The sequence below is a fragment of the Pollicipes pollicipes genome, unplaced genomic scaffold (genome assembly GCF_011947565.3).
Source record: "Pollicipes pollicipes isolate AB1234 unplaced genomic scaffold, Ppol_2.1 Scaffold_2555;HRSCAF=2994_pilon_pilon_pilon, whole genome shotgun sequence".
Lineage (NCBI taxonomy): Eukaryota > Metazoa > Arthropoda > Thecostraca > Pollicipedomorpha > Pollicipedidae > Pollicipes > Pollicipes pollicipes.
This window is the reverse complement of record NW_023596136.1, coordinates 16,032,040-16,050,438: the sequence shown is the minus strand read 5'-3', so window position 1 is coordinate 16,050,438 and position 18,399 is coordinate 16,032,040. Positions and strand designations below refer to the sequence as shown.

Below are 18,399 nucleotides of genomic sequence, written 5' to 3'. Positions count from 1 at the left end.
AATACGATCTGAATGCGCCATGAAAACGCACAAAAGGGGTATCGAAGGAAAGAACGTAATTTTTGTCATCAATCTACGGAACGGCCTCATCAAACTTAAATGTGAGTGTAGAGCTACAGAGGTATGCCTTGTTCTCCCTTGGTCAGACCTATTGGTTTTGAAGTGAAATAATTTTGTAGACTTGTTCAATTTGCCTTTTTATTTAAGCTGAGTTTCGCTAATAGATAATTTCTAAGAATTCGGTAACGTCCTAAACAAGCAGCATTAAAAGAGAATGGAAGCCGTAATTGGGGCCCTTTCTGTCGTTGAAGACTGCTTCCCTGTGCGGTCGTCTCCCGGGAACGGAGCCGTGGTTCGGCAGGGCAATACAACACCGAGTACTCCAAAGTTTGGACTAGTAGGTATCGACAAGTACTATAAGTATACCAGAATCGATATTAACACCAGATTTAGGATGTTGTACCAAAAGTTGGCAGTGCTGTGCCAGCGGCATCTTTGGTTTGTTTGTGGCGATTAAGTGTAATCATATTGGTATCATGTGTATCATTTGTATCATATGTGTAATAATTTTATTTGTTTTAATGTCCCAGGACACTTGAATTGTGGTGCGGCATTGGGAATCATGGTTGGAGGATCAGATTGTGTTCAAGTAATTCCAGGTGCCTCTGGGCTAATCAGATGTGTGTTGTTCTTTGCCAAGTCGCATTATGTCTCAGTTTACATATAATGGCTCATTTAAACATTCTGCAGCAAAACTGATAATGTAATGATTCATCACTGCACAACTTGCCCAGTCATGAATGTTGTGGCTTAGGCTACCAGCTCTTGGATGCTTGTGGAATGCTGCATGCAAAGTGATTGGCCAAGGCGTGCTCAGGTATATTTATGTTGGAGCTAAGGGTCTTGTTATTATTTAATGCATGATAATTGAGATTGTTGTCTGATTGACATTTGACTATTTCACATAATCAGTGATAACCTTTGTCCAGTGGCATTACCAACCATGAAATGGGCCAACCAGTAATTATGTCAGTTCAGCACAGCTGTGTGATCGCATTAGATGTGTTTATTGAGACAGGAAGGGCACTACAATGTAACAGAAATGTTTGGTATGATGCAATGTTGTGCACATACCTGATGACATTTCACCAAAGGAGTTATCTGCATGCACTGTTTAGAAAAGGGCAGCATGCTGTATTTGTATAAAAATGTGCATAACTGGGGCATAGTTCAAGGTCTATTGGTTTCAGTTCATCTATTTACTAGTTCATCTATTTACATCTATTTCATCTATTTATCTAAGGACCATTGATAGTTTCTATTGCCTTGAGCCAAGGCTGCATATGTTTCAGATACTGGTGAACCTTCTAAATTTGTCTAAGTGGCCCATTTCACTTCAGCTGCTTAGGTATACCTTTCCTTCTCTGAGATCAATGGATGAAAGTTAAAGTTATAAATTACAAGGCTTGATCAGGAATAAAAAATAATGTCATATTGAAGTTCCAAATATTTATTTTGCAGGTTTTGTGATGTGAGAGCAAGACTTTTCAGGTTTGTTTATTCGGTGAAGCCAATGATAAAATGTTTGTATCCACCTTATGCCAAAAACCCCTCATGGAAATGGTTTTAGGGAGCATGGTTACTTTGGCCATAGGTCTGTCAGGTGTTTAAGCTCTTCAAGATCTATCAAAGAAGTTTTATAAATTATGTCATATCAGGGCCTTTGTGCAGTACAGCTCGTCATTATGGCACTTATCATTATAATGCTTACCATCTTGCTTTTGAGCACAACTTCTTCCCAATCAGCGGTGCTCGTAATGTTACTATATTATCGTTGCTGTGCTGGTCCTGATGCGGCATTGCCGGGCCTACAGCAGTGGCTGCCAGCATCACAACTAAAGAACCTAACACAGCTCCTGGTCCTACCTCTGGTCGCGTTGGACGGCCAGGTTTGGACCGCTACCGTCGCGATAGATTCCGTGCGTCAGGCGCAATAACGCTATGCGCCCCAGCCATAGGCTGTTGCACGTAGCCCGATGGCTGCATAACGCCTGCGAGGTATATTTGATAGAAACAAAAAGATCTCATGTGCATTCCTTGTAATAGCTCGCAGCACATTTCACAGAAAAGCAGATACATCTTCAGGCTATACATAATATGCATATATATATAGATATAGATATAGATATAGATATAGATCAGATATAGATAAGATATAATTTTAGAGAGATAGAGAGAGAGAGAGAGGAGAGGGAGAGGGAGAGGGAGAGGGAGAGGAGAGGGAGAGGGAGAGGGGAGGAGAGAGGAGAGGGAGAGGGAGAGAGAGGAGAGGAGAGAGAGAGGGAGAGAGGAGAAGGGAGAGGGAGAGGGAGATAGGGAGAGGGAGAGGGAGAGGGAGAGGGAGAGGGAGAAGAGAGAGAGGAAGAGGAGAGAGGAGAGGGAGAGGAGGGAGAGAGGAGAGGGAGAGAGGAGAAGAGGGAGAGGGAAGGGAGAGGAGAGAGAGAGAGGGAGAGGAGAGAGAGAGAGAGAGAGAAGAGAGAGAGAGAGAGAGAGAGAGAGAGAGAGCGCTCTCTCTCTCCTCTCTCTCTTCTGCTCGCTCTCTCTCCTCTTCTCTCCTCCTCTCCGCTCTCTCCTCCCCTCTCCTCCTCTCTCCGCCTCTCTCTCTCTCTCCCCTCGTCTCTCTCCTCTCTCTCTCTCTCCTCTCTCCTTCTTTTTTCTCTCCTCTCTCCTCTCCTCCCTCTTCTCACCTTCTCTCTCTCTCGTCTCTCTCTCCTCTTCTCTTTATCTATTCCTCTCGCTTCTCCTCTCTCTCTCTCCTCTCTCTTCCTCTATATCCTCTCCCTCTCTCTCTCTCTCTCTCTCTTCTCTCTACTCTCTCTCCTCTCTCTCTTCTCTCTCTCTATCTCTCTTCTCTATCTCTCTCCTCTTCTGTTCCTAATTGTTCCCTTTTCTTGTTGCACTAGTTCTATCACCACGTCGTGCCGTATTCTCCGTGTTCCATCTCAACTCTGCTGAAAAGAGTTGGCGGCAGCGGGATTCGATCCCACGCCTAGACATCGTGGCGCGACATGGGTCTGCGCTTTGCCTGATAGCTCGAAAATGAGTGCCACGGCGCACACTTTTGACCTTGGAAATCGAAAGAGAATTGTTCAAGCTACATTTCTATGCACTTTTCATGCATATATATGGTCAAGATTTAGAAGGCCGTGGGCCTGAAGGTCATTTTAACATGGGAACCTTGCGGCTAGTCGTGAAATGTGCGCCGTTGCTGCCATATTTTATGCTAGACTTCGGACCCCCGGTGGTTCGGAGCCGTGCAGTGCAGTCGCAGAGTGGTGGTGATTGGGGGCTTATGGCCTTTTTCATGTTATGCCTGGGTTGGCTGCGTTACCGTGCCCGAGTCGTGTCGTGTTTGGGTCGTGTACGGGTCGTGTTTCTCGAACTGTTTGCGTCTGGACGACTCGCCGCGCAGGCTGGCGGGCTCTTATCAGTCGGCGTCCCCCTCTGTTCCCCGTAATGGGCCAGCGGCTCTTGGCCTACTTTAGGGCTCAGGCGGCGCCTGTATGACTTGGCCCGTGTTCGCGTGCAGTCGACAGCGCCAGGCGCCAAGTGGAGATCCATATCGGTGAGTACCTAGCGACAAGTGATTCCTGACGTGGAACGTGTGCTCGTGCGAAGGCTGCAATAGCTATTTAGTACGTTCCTCTTTTTTGGGATCTAGGTTGCTGTATGTTCTTTACAGTTATGGGGTATCTTTCATTTTAGCGGCGCTTCGACTGCCACGGTCATCTTGCAATTTATATATTATATGTATCCTGGTTTTTCATAAATCCTCTGTCCTTCAAAGTTTTAAAAAATAGTATTGCTATTTTGCAGATGAATTTCTTAAAACTAATGTAAAATAGTGGCTAATTCACGTGTGATCATATTAGTCTGTAAAAAAATCCATCCACAGCTGGGATGCTTACATGATTTGAGTGCACCCAACCCGGAGCATGTGTGTAGTTGTGTACCCAGCTGAGGCCAGGGCAAATTGTGCAAATTGCTTGAATTACATTTACTTTCAAACATTTGTATGGCATTTCTGCTCAAAAGTAATTCAGACATTTTGGGCACAATAACAACTGGGGAGGGTTTGTGATTGAAATGCAGATTGTTAACGTATTTTAATTTCTTCAGACCTTACTTTGCTGAACAGAGCTGCTGGTAAACTTCAATGCCCTACTGGAATTCTGAGGTAAGTTTTACTGGACTATACCCAGCATCTCTAGTGTGTGCATACTAATGGCTGTTGGTTATATATTTTTTAATGTGTCATGTTGCTTAGGTGTAGTATAGCTGCTATATGTCACCTGATATGATGGGTCTTGTCACAGGTTTTGTCTGCATCTGCGTGAACAGGCCTGTGTGTGTGTGTGTGTGTGTGTGTGTGTGTGTGTGTGTGTGTGTGTGTGTGTGTGTGTGTGTGTGTGTGTGTGTGTGTGCGTGCGTGCGTGCGTGCGTGCGTGCGTGCGTGCGTGCGTGCGTGCGTGCGTGCGTGCGTGCGTGCGTGCGTGCGTGCGTGTGTGTGTGTGTGTGCTTGTAAACCCTCCTAAGTGGGGACCGAAGTCCGCTACACTCACGCAAGGTGAGGACCGTTTTCAAGGTGGGAGCCGAAAATCGGTCCTCATTTTGCAAACCATTGGAAAACGCTAATTTCGTCCAGATATTGGTCTGGTATCAATCCCTTAGAGGTCCCTACATGGTAGGTTTTGTCCGTCAAGTGTATGTTTCATGGTCACGTGACTTAGGTCGACTTACACAAATCCGCCGCAGAAGTTTCTCGCCTTTCGACTGAAATGTGTGACGTCATCTTTGAAAAGAGGTGTGCTGATCTTGCTGTCACCCTGAACGCCCCATGTAGTGTTGATTTGACATGACAGAATTGACTGAAGTGACTAGATGATAAACAATAGTTATTTTTATATGCCTTAAGACGTTTAATAATGACCAAACATTAACAATCATGTGGTTCGGCAGAGCACATGCACACCCATCACTACTGATTGTTATGGCAGACCTTGGCCGCGAGTTGGAATGCCGTGGAGGTGTCGCGTCGCTCGGTTGGTGTGGCGTCGCGCGATCGAGGGACGTGGGATACAACTGCGTGGTATTTAGTGGTGTTCCTGTGGGCTGTCACGATATGGTGAGTACTGATAACTGCATGATGTTCTGTACTGGAGGCTCTGTTTTTTAAGTACATGAAGTTTCTCGTACTCGGGTGCACCGCAGTGTCAGGGACAGGGGGAAATTCTTTCAACTTGATGGCGGTGCGGCAGTTTTAACGTTGAAAGCTCTGTAGATATGAAGAAGGAAGGGGCAAGCGTGCCTTCTACTGTATCTGTTCTCACGCACCCCTGACTGGGTGTATGAGGTTACTCGTATTTAGGTGCGCAGCGTTATGTGGGGCAGTGCAAATTCTTCCAACTTGGTGGTTGCGTGGCCGTCTTAGCGTTGCATCCCCTGTAATTGTCGACGGAAAGGTGGGGGGGGGGGGGGGGGGGGGGTTCAGCATGCTTTTTGGTCAGGGTGTACTTTCCTACCTAACGTTAGAAAAAATCATGGTACACCATCTGTTGTGTTTAAGGCAGGACAGATCGTAAATAATCACAAAACAGGTAGATTCATGCTCTTACCTTCAAATTTTTTTTATAATTACGATGGCGAGCTCCCGAGCGCCGCACACACACAGCAGTCGCGACCCCGGCGCCATTACTGCGCGCAGTCACAACATTACTGCGCATCAAGCAGCATCAAGAACCACAAAAATGTACCGGGCCAAGGTAGCAAGAATCCATGAAATTTGATCCTAGACGCCAACGGGACGATGGGTTGCAGGGGGATTGGGTGGGGCATGTAAAGCAAAATGAGAACATGGCGGCTAAATAAAAGCTCACTATACGGCACCTATATATGGCATGGAACCTGCACGGCAATGGGACGCTGGGTTGAAGGGGATATAGGGTGGGGAGGTTAGGTTAGGTTAGGTTAGGTTAGGTTAGGTTAGGTTAGGTTAGGTTAGGTTAGGTTAGGCTTGGTTTGGTTAGTTAGGTTAGGTTAGGTTAGGTTAGGTTAGGTTAGGTTAGGTTAGGTTAGGTGAGGTGAGGTGAGGTGAGGTGAGGTGAGGTGAGGTGAGGTGAGGTGGGGTTAGGTTAGGTTAGGTTAGGTTAGGTTAGGTTAGGTTAGGTTAGGTTAGGTTAGGTTAGGTTAGGTTAGGTTATGCTATGTTAGCTTAGCTTAGCTTAGGTTCTGGTCTATTCTGAGTTAGGTTTGGCTAGGTTAGGTCAGGTCAGGTTAGATTAAGTCAGGTTAGGTTAGGTTGGGCTAGTTTAGGATATGTTCTGGACTATTCTGGCCTGTGTGTTTCATAAACGTACCTAAACGCGATAAGAAACTGTTTTGATTGCTTTATAATTGTTTCCTTGGTCCCGTACATTTTTTATGGTTCTTGATAAGCAGAAATATTGTACTTACGCAACAACGCAGAAACGGCGCTTGGGAGTCGAGGCGGTGCGGTGCGGTGCGTGCGGCGCTCGGGAGCTCGCTATCGTATTTATTAAAATTCGAGGGTGGGAGCATGATTCTACCTGTTTTCAGATTATTTACGATATGTTCCGCCTTAAACACGACGAATGGTTTACCTTGGTCCCGTACATTTTGTATAGTTCTTGGTAAGCAGAAATATTGTATTTACGCAGCACAGAAACGGCGCTGGGGATTCCAGACGGTGGGGTGCGCGCGGCGCTCGGGAGCTCGCCATCGTAGTTATTTTGAAATTCGAAGGTGGGAGCATGATTCTACCTGTTTTTAGATTATTTACGATATGTGCCGCCTTAAACAGGGCGAATGGTGTGCAATGATTTTTTCTCACGTTAGGTAGGCAGGAACACCTACACCTGCTTTTTACCTCATGTTCCTATTTGCCCCTCAATGGGGTGCACCATTCTCACCTTACCTGCATGCACTGAGTGGGGGCGTAGGTACATAAAGTGAGTAAGGGGGGAGGGCTGTTGGGGGGGGGGGGGGGGTTCCTAAAACTTGTGAAATGATGAAGCCTAGCCCAAAGATCATCAACAAACCAATTCCTCTCCGAACTTGGCGCCATTTCCTTTCGTAGTTGACACCTGTAGCCAGATTTCGGGGGGGGGGGGCTAGAACCCCCCCTTCCCTAACGGAATAGGAAACATGAACCCTGATATCGAGTAGTGATGGCAGGAAACCTTAAAGCCCTTCAACCAGCAGATCAACACACGAGATGTGAACAGCCATGCTTTTTGGAAACTGCAATTAATGCGTGCTTGATGACTTTAGAATAAATGCAACTTTGACCAGCATGGTCATAAAAGCATAGTGATCTGCAGACTGATCTGCTTGTGGCCTTCCATGTCAATAGCTTTTCCTGCCGGCTCACACCACCTCATGTCAGAATGATTTGTCAGTTAATAAAACATCAAAACTCAATTTTTCGACCATTGCATTCCTTGGACCCTTCCACAGCTGCTTGATGTAGTAGTCTTTTGTAACCTGGAGGTGCAAATCTTTTGTTTTTACTTCAGTTTCCATGGGATAACACAGTATATACTAGGTACCTGGCCTAACTCATTAATCTTTTGACAATTTGCATATTGCATATGCTTTCCACCCTCTATGTTCTCAATTTCAGGCAAAACATAGTTTAACCTACCCTAATTTGTGGACTGTAGTGATTTGTGGTAGTGCTGGGGAGCAGCTAAATGAAGGGCGTAGCCTGCAAAGGAAGTAGCAAAATAAGACGAAAATATGCACACTCTGTTAGATAAATGACAAACTGAAAGCTTAACGTGTACCTTTTGACCAATAGAGAGCAGCAGGGGGCGCAGCCAGGGGTTTCGTAAGGGGGAGGGGCACAGGATTGACATAGGGCACCCTGATAGTAACCCCCCCCCCCCCCAAATCGCCTCATATGACCCATTTGTTATTGAAGACATGTTTTTCTTATTGAGCTCAGACCAACACGGAGCTGACTGTTCGTTGTTCACGATCTCTGACCGCAATAGAGGAATTTTCTGTCTCAGGGGCCCGCATCGGTGCTAAAGATCATCTTACTGACATTTGAGATCACGACCCTACGAGCGGGGGTCCTTAATGTGACCTACAGCCAGCCCTTCGGACTCTTCTAATCTTATATTAGTATTTGGTCTCTTATATAGGTCTTTAGTCCATATTTGGTCTCGAGCGAACCTTCGGCCCCTCTTTGGGCCCCCTCAAAATCGCTCTGACTCGGGGCCACTTGCCTCCACAGTTCGACACGGTGGCCCCTTACCGACACAGAAGCCCGTCATTGTACCAGGGACCCCAAGCATTACAAATCGCGAACCCCGGCCTTGTTTTTGCTTGGGAAATGGGTCTCAAGGGCTCAGACGGACATGGAGCCGACTGTTCGGTGTTCGTGGTCTCGAGCCGATTGTCTCAGGGGGGGGGGGGGGGGAGGGGTGATCCTAAAACGGTGCAAGGGGACCTCTGAGTAGTATTTCAAGTCAGGACCCTGCGGGTCGCGATTCTTTACGTGACTTACAGTCAGTCCTGTAGACCCTTATACCCTCCAAACGGGCCTTTGATCGTCGGTTCCGGTGTGCTGTTCAAAAGTGCTGTTCAAAAATTGAAGAATGATATACATTTAATCTTAGGTGTTTTTAGTTCATCCTTTGCACGCATTAGCAGTTAAAAAAATTCGACAGACAGATGCAAATATTTCACCACCTTGCTAATAATTATTGATGCTTTGAATGGTCATTCTTTCCGCATGTCAATTTACAAAATTGTAAGATAAACGGCCTAGACTGCTTAGCATGCGCGCGGGTTGATCGAGTAAAACATTTTGAAACGCCTTCTGTTTCATACGCAAGCGCGCGGGTTGATCGAGTAAAACATTTTAAAACACCTTCTGTTTCATACTAAGTAAGCTTCTGGCTTTCGTTCGGGCTGGTCAGGTGTTACTGATATGACATAACCGGTGTACTGGCCCTAAACACTAGGGTCAGTGGGTCTGATTGGCATGAAAACAAACATGACACTATTTTGGTGGTGGGTTCAGGGTATACGCGACAAGCAATACTTAGCAAGTACTATGAACCCAAAGCCACCCGTGCAAACCATGCAGAATTATGACATAAAAATAAAAAGCAATGTGGGATTCGTCTCATCATTTTATTACCGTCTCCTACTCATCTTTAAGAAAGACATTCATTTGCCATTGCTCTTAATCTGTATTATTTGCTCTTGCGATTTGGAGACCTGCGATGAATAAAGTGTTCCCTTCTAATACCATTCCGTTGACCAAGTGATGTAATGCTAGCTTGTGATGGAAAGTGGCATTCACTTCATGGAAGAAAGCATGGCGGCCAAGAAGGTGGCATTCCAGGAACTGATCTATTTCTGGTAAACAGACTTGATGATATTGTATTCATGCATTTTATGTGTGAACAGACACGTGAACAGGATTGACGGGTCTTGTGTGATTGATCTTTTGAAATCTTGACGTTACCGGTGGACGACTTTAGCTCCCCACCGACTTGTGATGCAGGCAATCCCAATTCAGTGGTCGGCCTTCTCTTCCCAGTTTATGGCGTCTGCCCTGGCAGGAAGGCTGGACCAGGCAGCGAATCGAACTCCGTACGTCTGGTTTCCTATACGCGCGGCTTAACGTATGTTTCTCCACCTGTTTGGTACAGTCAAAAGGCAACCAAAATATGTTGTGTTTTACAAATGCTTGTGCTCATTGTTATAGGCACCAATCATACCGCTTGAAGTTATTCAGCATATCTCTAGCAAAGATGGCATGTTTATACTGGAGAAGTATAGTGGCTTCAGGTAAGAGCATACAGTGTCCCAATCTCATCGAGCTAACAAGTGATCCTTGTTGGTTGATCAGTGAATGGCACTCCTGCATTGCGTTTCGTTTGGACAGCCGTGTGCCGATTTTTAAGACATTCAGTGAAAGACTGAATGACTTGAGTGCTTCGTCTACGCGTTTCTTGGCATAGCTCTTCGGAGCATGAATAAACCGATATAAACATTGTTATACTTACCTGAAAATGAACATGGGCGGTGCCGAGATGGGAGGCAAACGGACTGCCCGATCCCCTTTTTTCCAAAGACCTCGACAAAACCCATGACCAATATGCGCTCCGTGGAAAACCCTACGACCCACGCGCCCAGCGGTCCAGCGACCGATTACCCAACCAAGCAAAAGATGGTAGTCAATGGACTATTTTTCCAGTGAACGCTCAAAGGACCAATGCTAAATTTTCAGAAACATGTAGGTTTTAGCCCCTGCCCCTATTCATCCCCGGTTCTCTTACCCATGCCTTGCAGTGGTGCAACCAAAGACACGTGAGCTATGTATACCCATGCGCGTGCCCTGGGAAGGCGTGGCTTTTCGGCTATGCTAGCAACCAGCCCTGACGTCTTCCATGCTGATGTGTTATGATCGTTAGGCGAGGGTATGACTGTATGATAAAAATAGCGTCATGAAATGTAATGAAGCGGGTCTCCAGCGTGCTCCGGGGTCTCCTAAATGCTTTCTTTCCTCGCGCATGAGAAAATGATCGTATAAAATAAGAGCCAACGTTTATTTGCTTGATTTTACAAATACAGAATTCTCTGACTATTCTTAAGGCCCCTTCTGGCCACTCCGGGACCCCTCAAGTTTTTCCGTGTGCAACTCCTGGCCACTAGTTATCTTCTGCTTGCCTAATTGGCGTACATTCTCACATTTCTCAACTTATGTCAGAGTTCCTACATGGGTTTCGAGAGAAAGAGTGCTTCCAAGCCTAATCCGGTCATATTTTGAGAAAGGTTGGTACATGGGCTAAAAAGCGTTTCTTAAAGCATTGAATGAAGCGTGAGCAGCAGCATAAGCTCAGAGCATCAGATCGCACAATGCCCTTTGAGAGTGGGTGTAGCAACCAAGGGTGATTGTGCTCTGGGTTTAAAACTGATCATTGGTAGATATCGCCTAACAACATAATGTGTCATGGTATAGACTATCTGTCATTGCTGCAAATCCCAACTGCTCTGCGCGGGAAATTTGCTCATTGCTTTGTTTCGTAACGTTTTGCAGCTTGTGTGTCGTCATTGTTTTTTGCCTGCTTTTAGTTAATTATAAAGTGGTTCTTTTGTACTTCCAAGATACCAGTCATTACGAACATTTTTGTTCCGTCCATGAAAGAAACTGTTCATAGAAATCATGATCTTTGGTTTTCCTCTTTCAGTGGTGAGACAGAAAACTACAAGACGAAAACCAGCTTCAGGTAAATTTACTCATAAGATCACGAACTGCTCAAGAAATCGAGATCATGTGAAATGCGGTGCACGACTGGCGGAAGGGTACTGATTCCATTCCGTATACCTAGTCCAATCCAAAAGGCGACAAAAAGGCAAAAGTTGCTATCGCTCCCTTCCGTTTTCAAGCCAAGAAAGTTAGACAAGCTAAGAAAGTTAGATCCGGACGAACAATAGTAGATTGGTCTCAATGTGGTCTCGCGATTTTTCAGCCCTTTGTTCCGAAGTCAAGAACTGACCTCACTAGGCTAGGTTGAAGGTCAATTTTGCCGGATAATTGAAGTAACTGAATGACCGTGTTTCGGAAATCCAGCTATGAGGCGAAGCAACGCTTAAACAGACGTATTCTCTTGTTTAATTCTGAGCGCAATGGTACACACCTTTGAATGGTGTTGCGCTGACACGTATGATGTACATTCCGTTAATGTGTCAGCGTATGTCCGCCGTGCGCGGTGGGTGGTTTCCTTCGATTGTTCGTTCGCTTGTCCGATTGTTCCGATATCTATGGCCACAGCGGCGTCCAAAGCCAATAGGGATGCTAGCTTCTGATTTTGTTTTTATCTGGAGCTGAGTGGCTCCAGACAAACAGCACATCTTGGTGCTTCTCCGGCGCGACGCAGTTGTCACGCGTCGACCGTTGTCGACAGTTGTCGCGCGTCACGCACGTAGTTGCCTGCCAGTCGACCCACAACAGCAACAGCTGTTATGGCCGTGCGAATGGCCATGGGCATTTACATGCATGGCCGACACCGGCCATACGCATTACCATATATAAGTTTTCGAATTTGAAAGTCCTTAAGCCATCTCCCCATCGCACGGGCCGCGGTGAGGCGCAGCCGGGGCACCCATTCGCTCCCCCTACCGCCAGCTGTAGTTAGATCGCTAAATGGCTCCCGCCGAGCCTCAGGCCTGACCTCGCTTAAATATCACATGGCTTCTGCGCCAAATTTTCTCTTCAATTGCCATCGTGACAAATACGCTGATGTTAGAATCTGTTGTCGGCCAGGCTGGTCGCGGTGACATAAGTAAGCCTCAAACTCACAATGTCCCATGTTTTCTCTTTTTTGTTTCTGGCCAGTAGCACATTGTGTCTCGGTCCCGTCGGCATGAGAATCGTTACTCCGATAGGTCCGGCACTTTAGTGCATTGTTAAATAATCCGAACGTCCTGCCTGCCAACGATTTTTTGTTATATTTTTTCCTGAATAATGGTCATCAGGTAGCCAACCACCATTGGTCTATTCGCAGAAGACGATGATGAGGATTCGACGTTCGTGCCCGGCCCACAGCCAGCAACGAACATGGACGAGGCGCGCGCGCGCGCAACCCCACGCGGCGCCGAAAGCACCAAGGGCTGTAAGTAATCGTTGCGCAGCACTGAGGTGCTCTATGGGACCGCCATACCCCATGGTGGGCTGCTGGTGGCCGCGATATGACCTCGTCGCCGCGCTCCGTTCGTGATATGGGATGGTGCGTGGAGGCACCAAGGCTCCACGGACGACGTGGATGCACCCGGCGATTGTTGCACATCCCGCTGGGAGTTTGATGCGCAAACTTGGGGCGCGGGTGTATTTACCAGGTGAACAGCAGGTGGTCGACGGCCCTGAATTGGACACACGCACCAACGTGATCCCATGTAGTAGGCATCACAGAGTAACTGTGGCCAACCACGCACTTGCCCGTACCCTAGCACCGAGCGGGGTCAGTAGACCGACGCCCCATGAATCGATGTTCCCTTGGTTACACAGCCACTTGGCCATGTGGGTTAGTTGGCTAAGGCGTTGGCTTCGGGGCCAAAAGTACCCTGGTTCGCCTCTGACCACCGGCGCATTGTGTCTCGGTCCCCTCGGTTTAAGAATCGCAACTCCGATAGGTCTGGCACTGTAGCGCATCGTTGGGTAACCCGAACGATCCCTCTTCCGACGTACTGGTTTTTTGTTTTCGTTTTTGCTTAATACTCGTCACTAGGTAACCAATGGCGATCGCTCTGTCCGCAGATCATGATAATGATGCTTCTGGCCTCATTCCTGATGACGATGAAGATGAAGATCCTACGTACCTCCCCGACCCACGGCCAGCAACGGACACGGATGAGGACGAGGACCAGGGCATGGACGAGGACATGGACGAGGACGATGACAAGGGCAAGTCCAAGGATATGGACGAGAACCAGGATATGGAGGAAGTCAAAGACAAGAATGAGGACCAGGATGAGGCCCAGGTAGTGGCCAAGAACAGCAGTAGGGCTTCCGGCGAACACAGTGTCTCTGTTGAAAAATCTCCTAAAAAAAGAAAGCCATCCCTAAAGCGGAACGTTTGTCCCTATTGCGATACCCTGCACACAACATTTGCGTGCCATCTTTTCCGGAAGCATAAACAAGAACCCGACGTACTTGACGCGCTCGCCTTTCCAAAAGGATCAAGGGAGAGGAGAATTACTCTGGAAGGCACCATTCATAACGGCAATTTCAAACATAACTCTGCTGTTTTCCGAGATGGGCGAGGAACGATCGTCCCCAAGAGGCGTCCACCCCCAAAATATGAATGTCAACGTGAAAGATATGCTGCCATGTGGGAAATATCACGGTTTCTTTTCTCGATGCAGCCTCTTTCGGCATCGGTGCCACGCCCATGGGAAAACTGCCTCTGGGGGCCGAGTCCAGTCCCAGGGAAGGTCCTTGCTGCCGTGCCACAGAGATGCCGCGGCTGGCTTAGAAAACCTGATGGCGAAGATGCGAGACGATAGTATTTCGTCCACTTGCAGGCAGGATGCCCTTATGATGGAGTTCGGGGCCCGTCTCTACACAAGACTGGGCCACGAGCGCTATCAACAAGCACACATCAGAGAACAAATGCGGCAGCTGGGACGACTGCTGCTGGAGCTGAATGCACCAAGCCCAGGATCAGCTCTAGAGATGTTTATTCACCCCGCAAAGTTCATGGAGGTGGCAGGCGCGGTCAAGAACCTGGCCGGTGTGAAGGAGGGCAAATATCATAACCCATCGCTTGCTCTCAGGCTTGGTTATGCCCTCAGTGAATGCGCGGGCGTACTGAAAACGCGCGGGATCACCTACGAAGACGCCACCCTGAGGACGGCTGCGGACGATTTCCTCCTGCTCTACCAACGAGATTGGAAGCTACACGTGTCTTCTCGTGCGCTTACCACTCTCCAAGAAAGGAAGTGGAATAAGCCCGTCGACCTTCCCCTCAATGCGGATGTTCAGAGTGTAACGAAGGAGGTGCAGGATGAGTTGGTACAGGCTCAGCGGCTGTTGGAAGAGGAACGCTCTATCAAGAACTATGTTAAATTGTCGGGGGCTGCGTTGGCATCCATCATTTTGTTTAACCGGCGAAGGCCGGGAGAAGCGTCAAGGCTTACGGTCAGATCATACACTGAAAGGGACCAAACTCTCAATGAAGATGTCCTGCAGCACCTGTCTCCCTTAGAGCGAGAGCTATGCCATTCGCTGGGACATGTAGTGGTTCGGGGCAAAAAAGGAGGCGATGTGCCCATCATGCTGACAGCCACAATGCGAGGGGCGCTTGATCAGCTGATCGCAGCGAGGAAAGACGTTGGGATCCCTCTCGACTGTCCACACATTTTCGTCAACAGCACAGCCCCAGATGCGAGCACGCTCATAGGCAGCGACTGCGTGCGGACATTCGCGCGAAGGGCACGTGTCAACAACATCACAGCCACGAAGTACAGAAAGCATGTGGCCACTATGCTGCAGGTGCTGCAACTGAGCGAGACCGAAATGGATATCGTGGCCGCTTTATGGGCCATGACATACGGGTCCACAGGCAGTTCTATAGACTTCCCGAAAAGACGGTGCATGCTGCCAAAGTGAGTAAAATACTACTCGCGATGGACAAAGGGATCGGCGGATTCGCAGCAGTGACGATGTCGTCGAAGGTGGTCCCGCTCCCAGTGTCGACATGAAGGACTGCGCCAGCAGTATTGCCCCTGACGACATGGGGGTGGAGATGGAGGTGAAGAACGCTAAAGAGATGGCTTCCGATCCCCAAGCTGAAGCAGAAAACAGACCACCCAGGGGGCCAAGGATTAGTGAAAGAAGGTCCAAAGCCAAAAGGAAGGTCGTGCTGTGGACTGAAAGAAAAAAGGAGGCTATACAGAGGCGCATGAAGCCATTTATTGGTTCTCTGAAGTGCCCAGGAATGGCAGACTGCCTAGCGGCACTGAAGGAGGAGTCTGCACTGTCCCGGCGTTCCTGGAAGGATGTTAAGTTCTGTGCATACAATGTGATCCAGAAGCACAAGCGTGCCATGGAAATGTAGTTTCAGCTGAAAGCTTAGAGTGCTCCATATCTAGATCCCCTGCTGCGTTGTGTGCAATCGCTGCCTTGCGGTGGCAATGTTCTTTTACCTGCAAGCTCGAGAGGCTCCGGACGTTCGATCCTCTGTTATGTTATGTTGCAAACCCTGCTTTGCGGTGTGGTTGTTTGACCCGTTTGCAAACAAACTAAGGAATATTTTGCAAAAGAGTGTTTGTGGTGGACCGTTATCGGAACTGATGGATTTGCTGGGTCGTCCTGCCCTCCCCATATGGAAATAACACAAAAAACAAAAATGAATAGCAGAAAGCCCCCGTCGGGAGACCTCAACATTGCCTTACAGAGTGCAGTGAATGACCTATGTCAAGAAGTTTGAAACCGATTTTGTGACCCGCATAGCTGACTGCCCTGACCTGCCCCAGATCGTCGTCGATCTGGACTCGTCGATCATCGTCGATCAGGACTATCGATTGATCGTGGTTGTCGTCATCGTCTTCATTGGGGCTTTACGACGCACTCACCTGCTGAGGTCATATGGCGTCGCCTGACACTCTAACCAAAGCAGTAATTTGCTATTGTGATTGCTCTTCATCTATGCCGTGGGCTGGTCAGACAGGTACCGGCCAGGTACCGAAGACAGGGGTAATGAAAATACATCAGCGGAAGAACTCGGATTGTTGGAAAATGCAAGGAGGTTCAGATTTTTGTACTGTTCTCATTTTACGCATTATTCATGCTTTGAAGTCAACCACCTAAATGTGATGTAATACCACATAGTTTCGCAACTTTTAATTCGCACACAATGTTATGCGTCCTGTCTTGACGAAGTTTTGGCGTCAACTTGTTGGAAAAAATTTCGAACACAGACGAAGAGACATAATTTTGGACTGTAATGACAACCAAGAACAAGGCATAACATGTAGCATAAGAGTAGGCATAAGAAGTGAAAATCATCTCTTGCAAACCGAAAAGTTGCGTGTAGCTCTTGCCATGCGTCAAATATAACATAATATAGTACAATATAATACAAATATAGCAACATAATAGGAGCATCACATAACATATTACAATAAAATGCAAATATAGCATTATATAATGCAATATAGTGTGTATATAACAATGAAATACAATATAATACAAATATGAAATAATATAACACATCAACATAAATATCACGGCTCCTTCCAACACAAAGGATGTGCAGGCAAACCATCGGCAACCAAGTTCCATTTCTCTATCAGTTGGTTCGCCAACGTGACTGAACCGACGTTATCACCCAAATTCCCTTTCTTTCCATGTCATCAATGAAGGCAGTTTAGATACACCTTACAATGCGGAGACCGGTCCCTAGCTTGATAAGTGTAAGGCATATGACGCACCTTTGACGTCATGTTAGCTGGTCCCCGCTTCGCAGCATCCTACGGATATTGATCCCTTATTGCTAGACCTACGAAATGCTTACCATCGCACTCTTCGGGTGTTCAGCAGCACTAAGATGTTAATTTCGTAACGCTAGCTCATGTTTAAGGTGTGTAAGTGGTCCCCACTCGGTAGTAGTCCAGCGCGGTCCCCACTTGGGAGGGCTTACAAACAGGTGTGTGTGTGTGTGTGTGTGTGTGTGTGTGTGTGTGTGTGTGTGTGTGTGTGTGTGTGTGTGTGTGTGTGTGTGTGTGTGTGTGTGTGTGTGTGTGTGTGCGTGCGCGCGCGCGCGCGCGCGTGCGTGCGTGCGTGCGTGCGTGCGTGCGTGCGTGCGTGCGTGCGTGCGTGCGTGCCTGCATTCAATTTTAATCCATAAATCTGTTGTATTGTTTTTTAGCTACCTCCCTGGATTCCTGGATCCGTTTTATTCTCTTTGTGCAAGACTCACGTTTCAAGATTCATAATCACGGTACCAAATTTTTTATAACTGAGAAATCAATTATATATCATTATGAATTTGGGCATCACCAGGGATGGGGTCGCAATAAGGCTTGTCATGAAATATCGACAAGTGCTCAATCATCTACGATTCGTATGCTCTAATCCCGGTTGGATTAGTCTGTATTGCATTAATTGTGCGAGTGCAGCAGCCTCAGTTGTACAAAGTTACATCACGTATAACTATATCATCACATAAGTTGATGTAAAGCATAACAATGGATGTTTGCCAAATATCACGTACCACTGTAGTGTTGCAACGTGGTGTGCTGCCTGCAATGTGCGACATTTTTGCAGTACTGCAGCTATGCATGGTTTTATCTCGGAGGGCTTATACTAACGAGTAGGCTGGATGTGATTCCAGGGCGCTATTTGGCTTTGTACAGTCGTTAAGCGTTTTTGCAACATGTAGCAACCCTTTGCAGTGATTTCTCAAATCATCTTTATGGAAGCTTCCGTGCGTTGTGTGAACAATGGAGGCGGTACTAGGGATATATCTCCTTTTATTAACCACCAGACGGTGTTGCAACGTCCTGTAGTTTTCAAGCAATTGCAAAATTTCACCATTGATTGGATTCATTTTTCCTTGAGTGTTTGCGATAATCACAGGGTCCATTGATGTTTATTTTGCATTATGAAAGGCTGCAATATTCTGCAACATTTGCAACTATTATTAATTTGGTTTCTGGACCATTTGCAATTTGCGAAGTCGGTGGTGGTGTTTATTTTGTTTCTTCATGACCTTTTTCATTGTGGGCCAGTAATGTCCCCATATGTTCATGCAACCTGGCTGTCCTGCAAAGAACCACTGTACTCCGCGCTCAGAA

At 47.2% G+C, this 18,399-nt stretch overlaps 1 protein-coding gene across 3 annotated transcripts; it reads left to right on the top strand.

Moving 5' to 3' along the window:
• The first annotated feature begins 512 nt into the window (after positions 1-512).
• Positions 513-17,240, top strand: LOC119102357 (uncharacterized). Of its 3 annotated transcripts, XM_037225736.1 has the most exons (6): positions 513-763; positions 3,546-3,625; positions 4,180-4,237; positions 11,292-11,330; positions 12,609-12,716; positions 13,358-17,240. In XM_037225736.1, exon 6 carries the CDS (start codon positions 13,856-13,858, stop codon positions 15,209-15,211), a length of 1,356 nt encoding a protein of 451 aa, XP_037081631.1. In that variant the 5' UTR covers positions 513-763; positions 3,546-3,625; positions 4,180-4,237; positions 11,292-11,330; positions 12,609-12,716; positions 13,358-13,855; the 3' UTR covers positions 15,212-17,240. The 3 variants fall into 3 exon arrangements, with proteins under 3 accessions (XP_037081631.1, XP_037081624.1, XP_037081639.1); XM_037225729.1 differs by lacking the exon at positions 513-763 and having other exon boundaries at positions 3,346-3,625; XM_037225744.1 differs by lacking the exons at positions 513-763; positions 3,546-3,625; positions 4,180-4,237 and having other exon boundaries at positions 8,532-11,330.
• Positions 17,241-18,399: the final 1,159 nt, after the last annotated feature.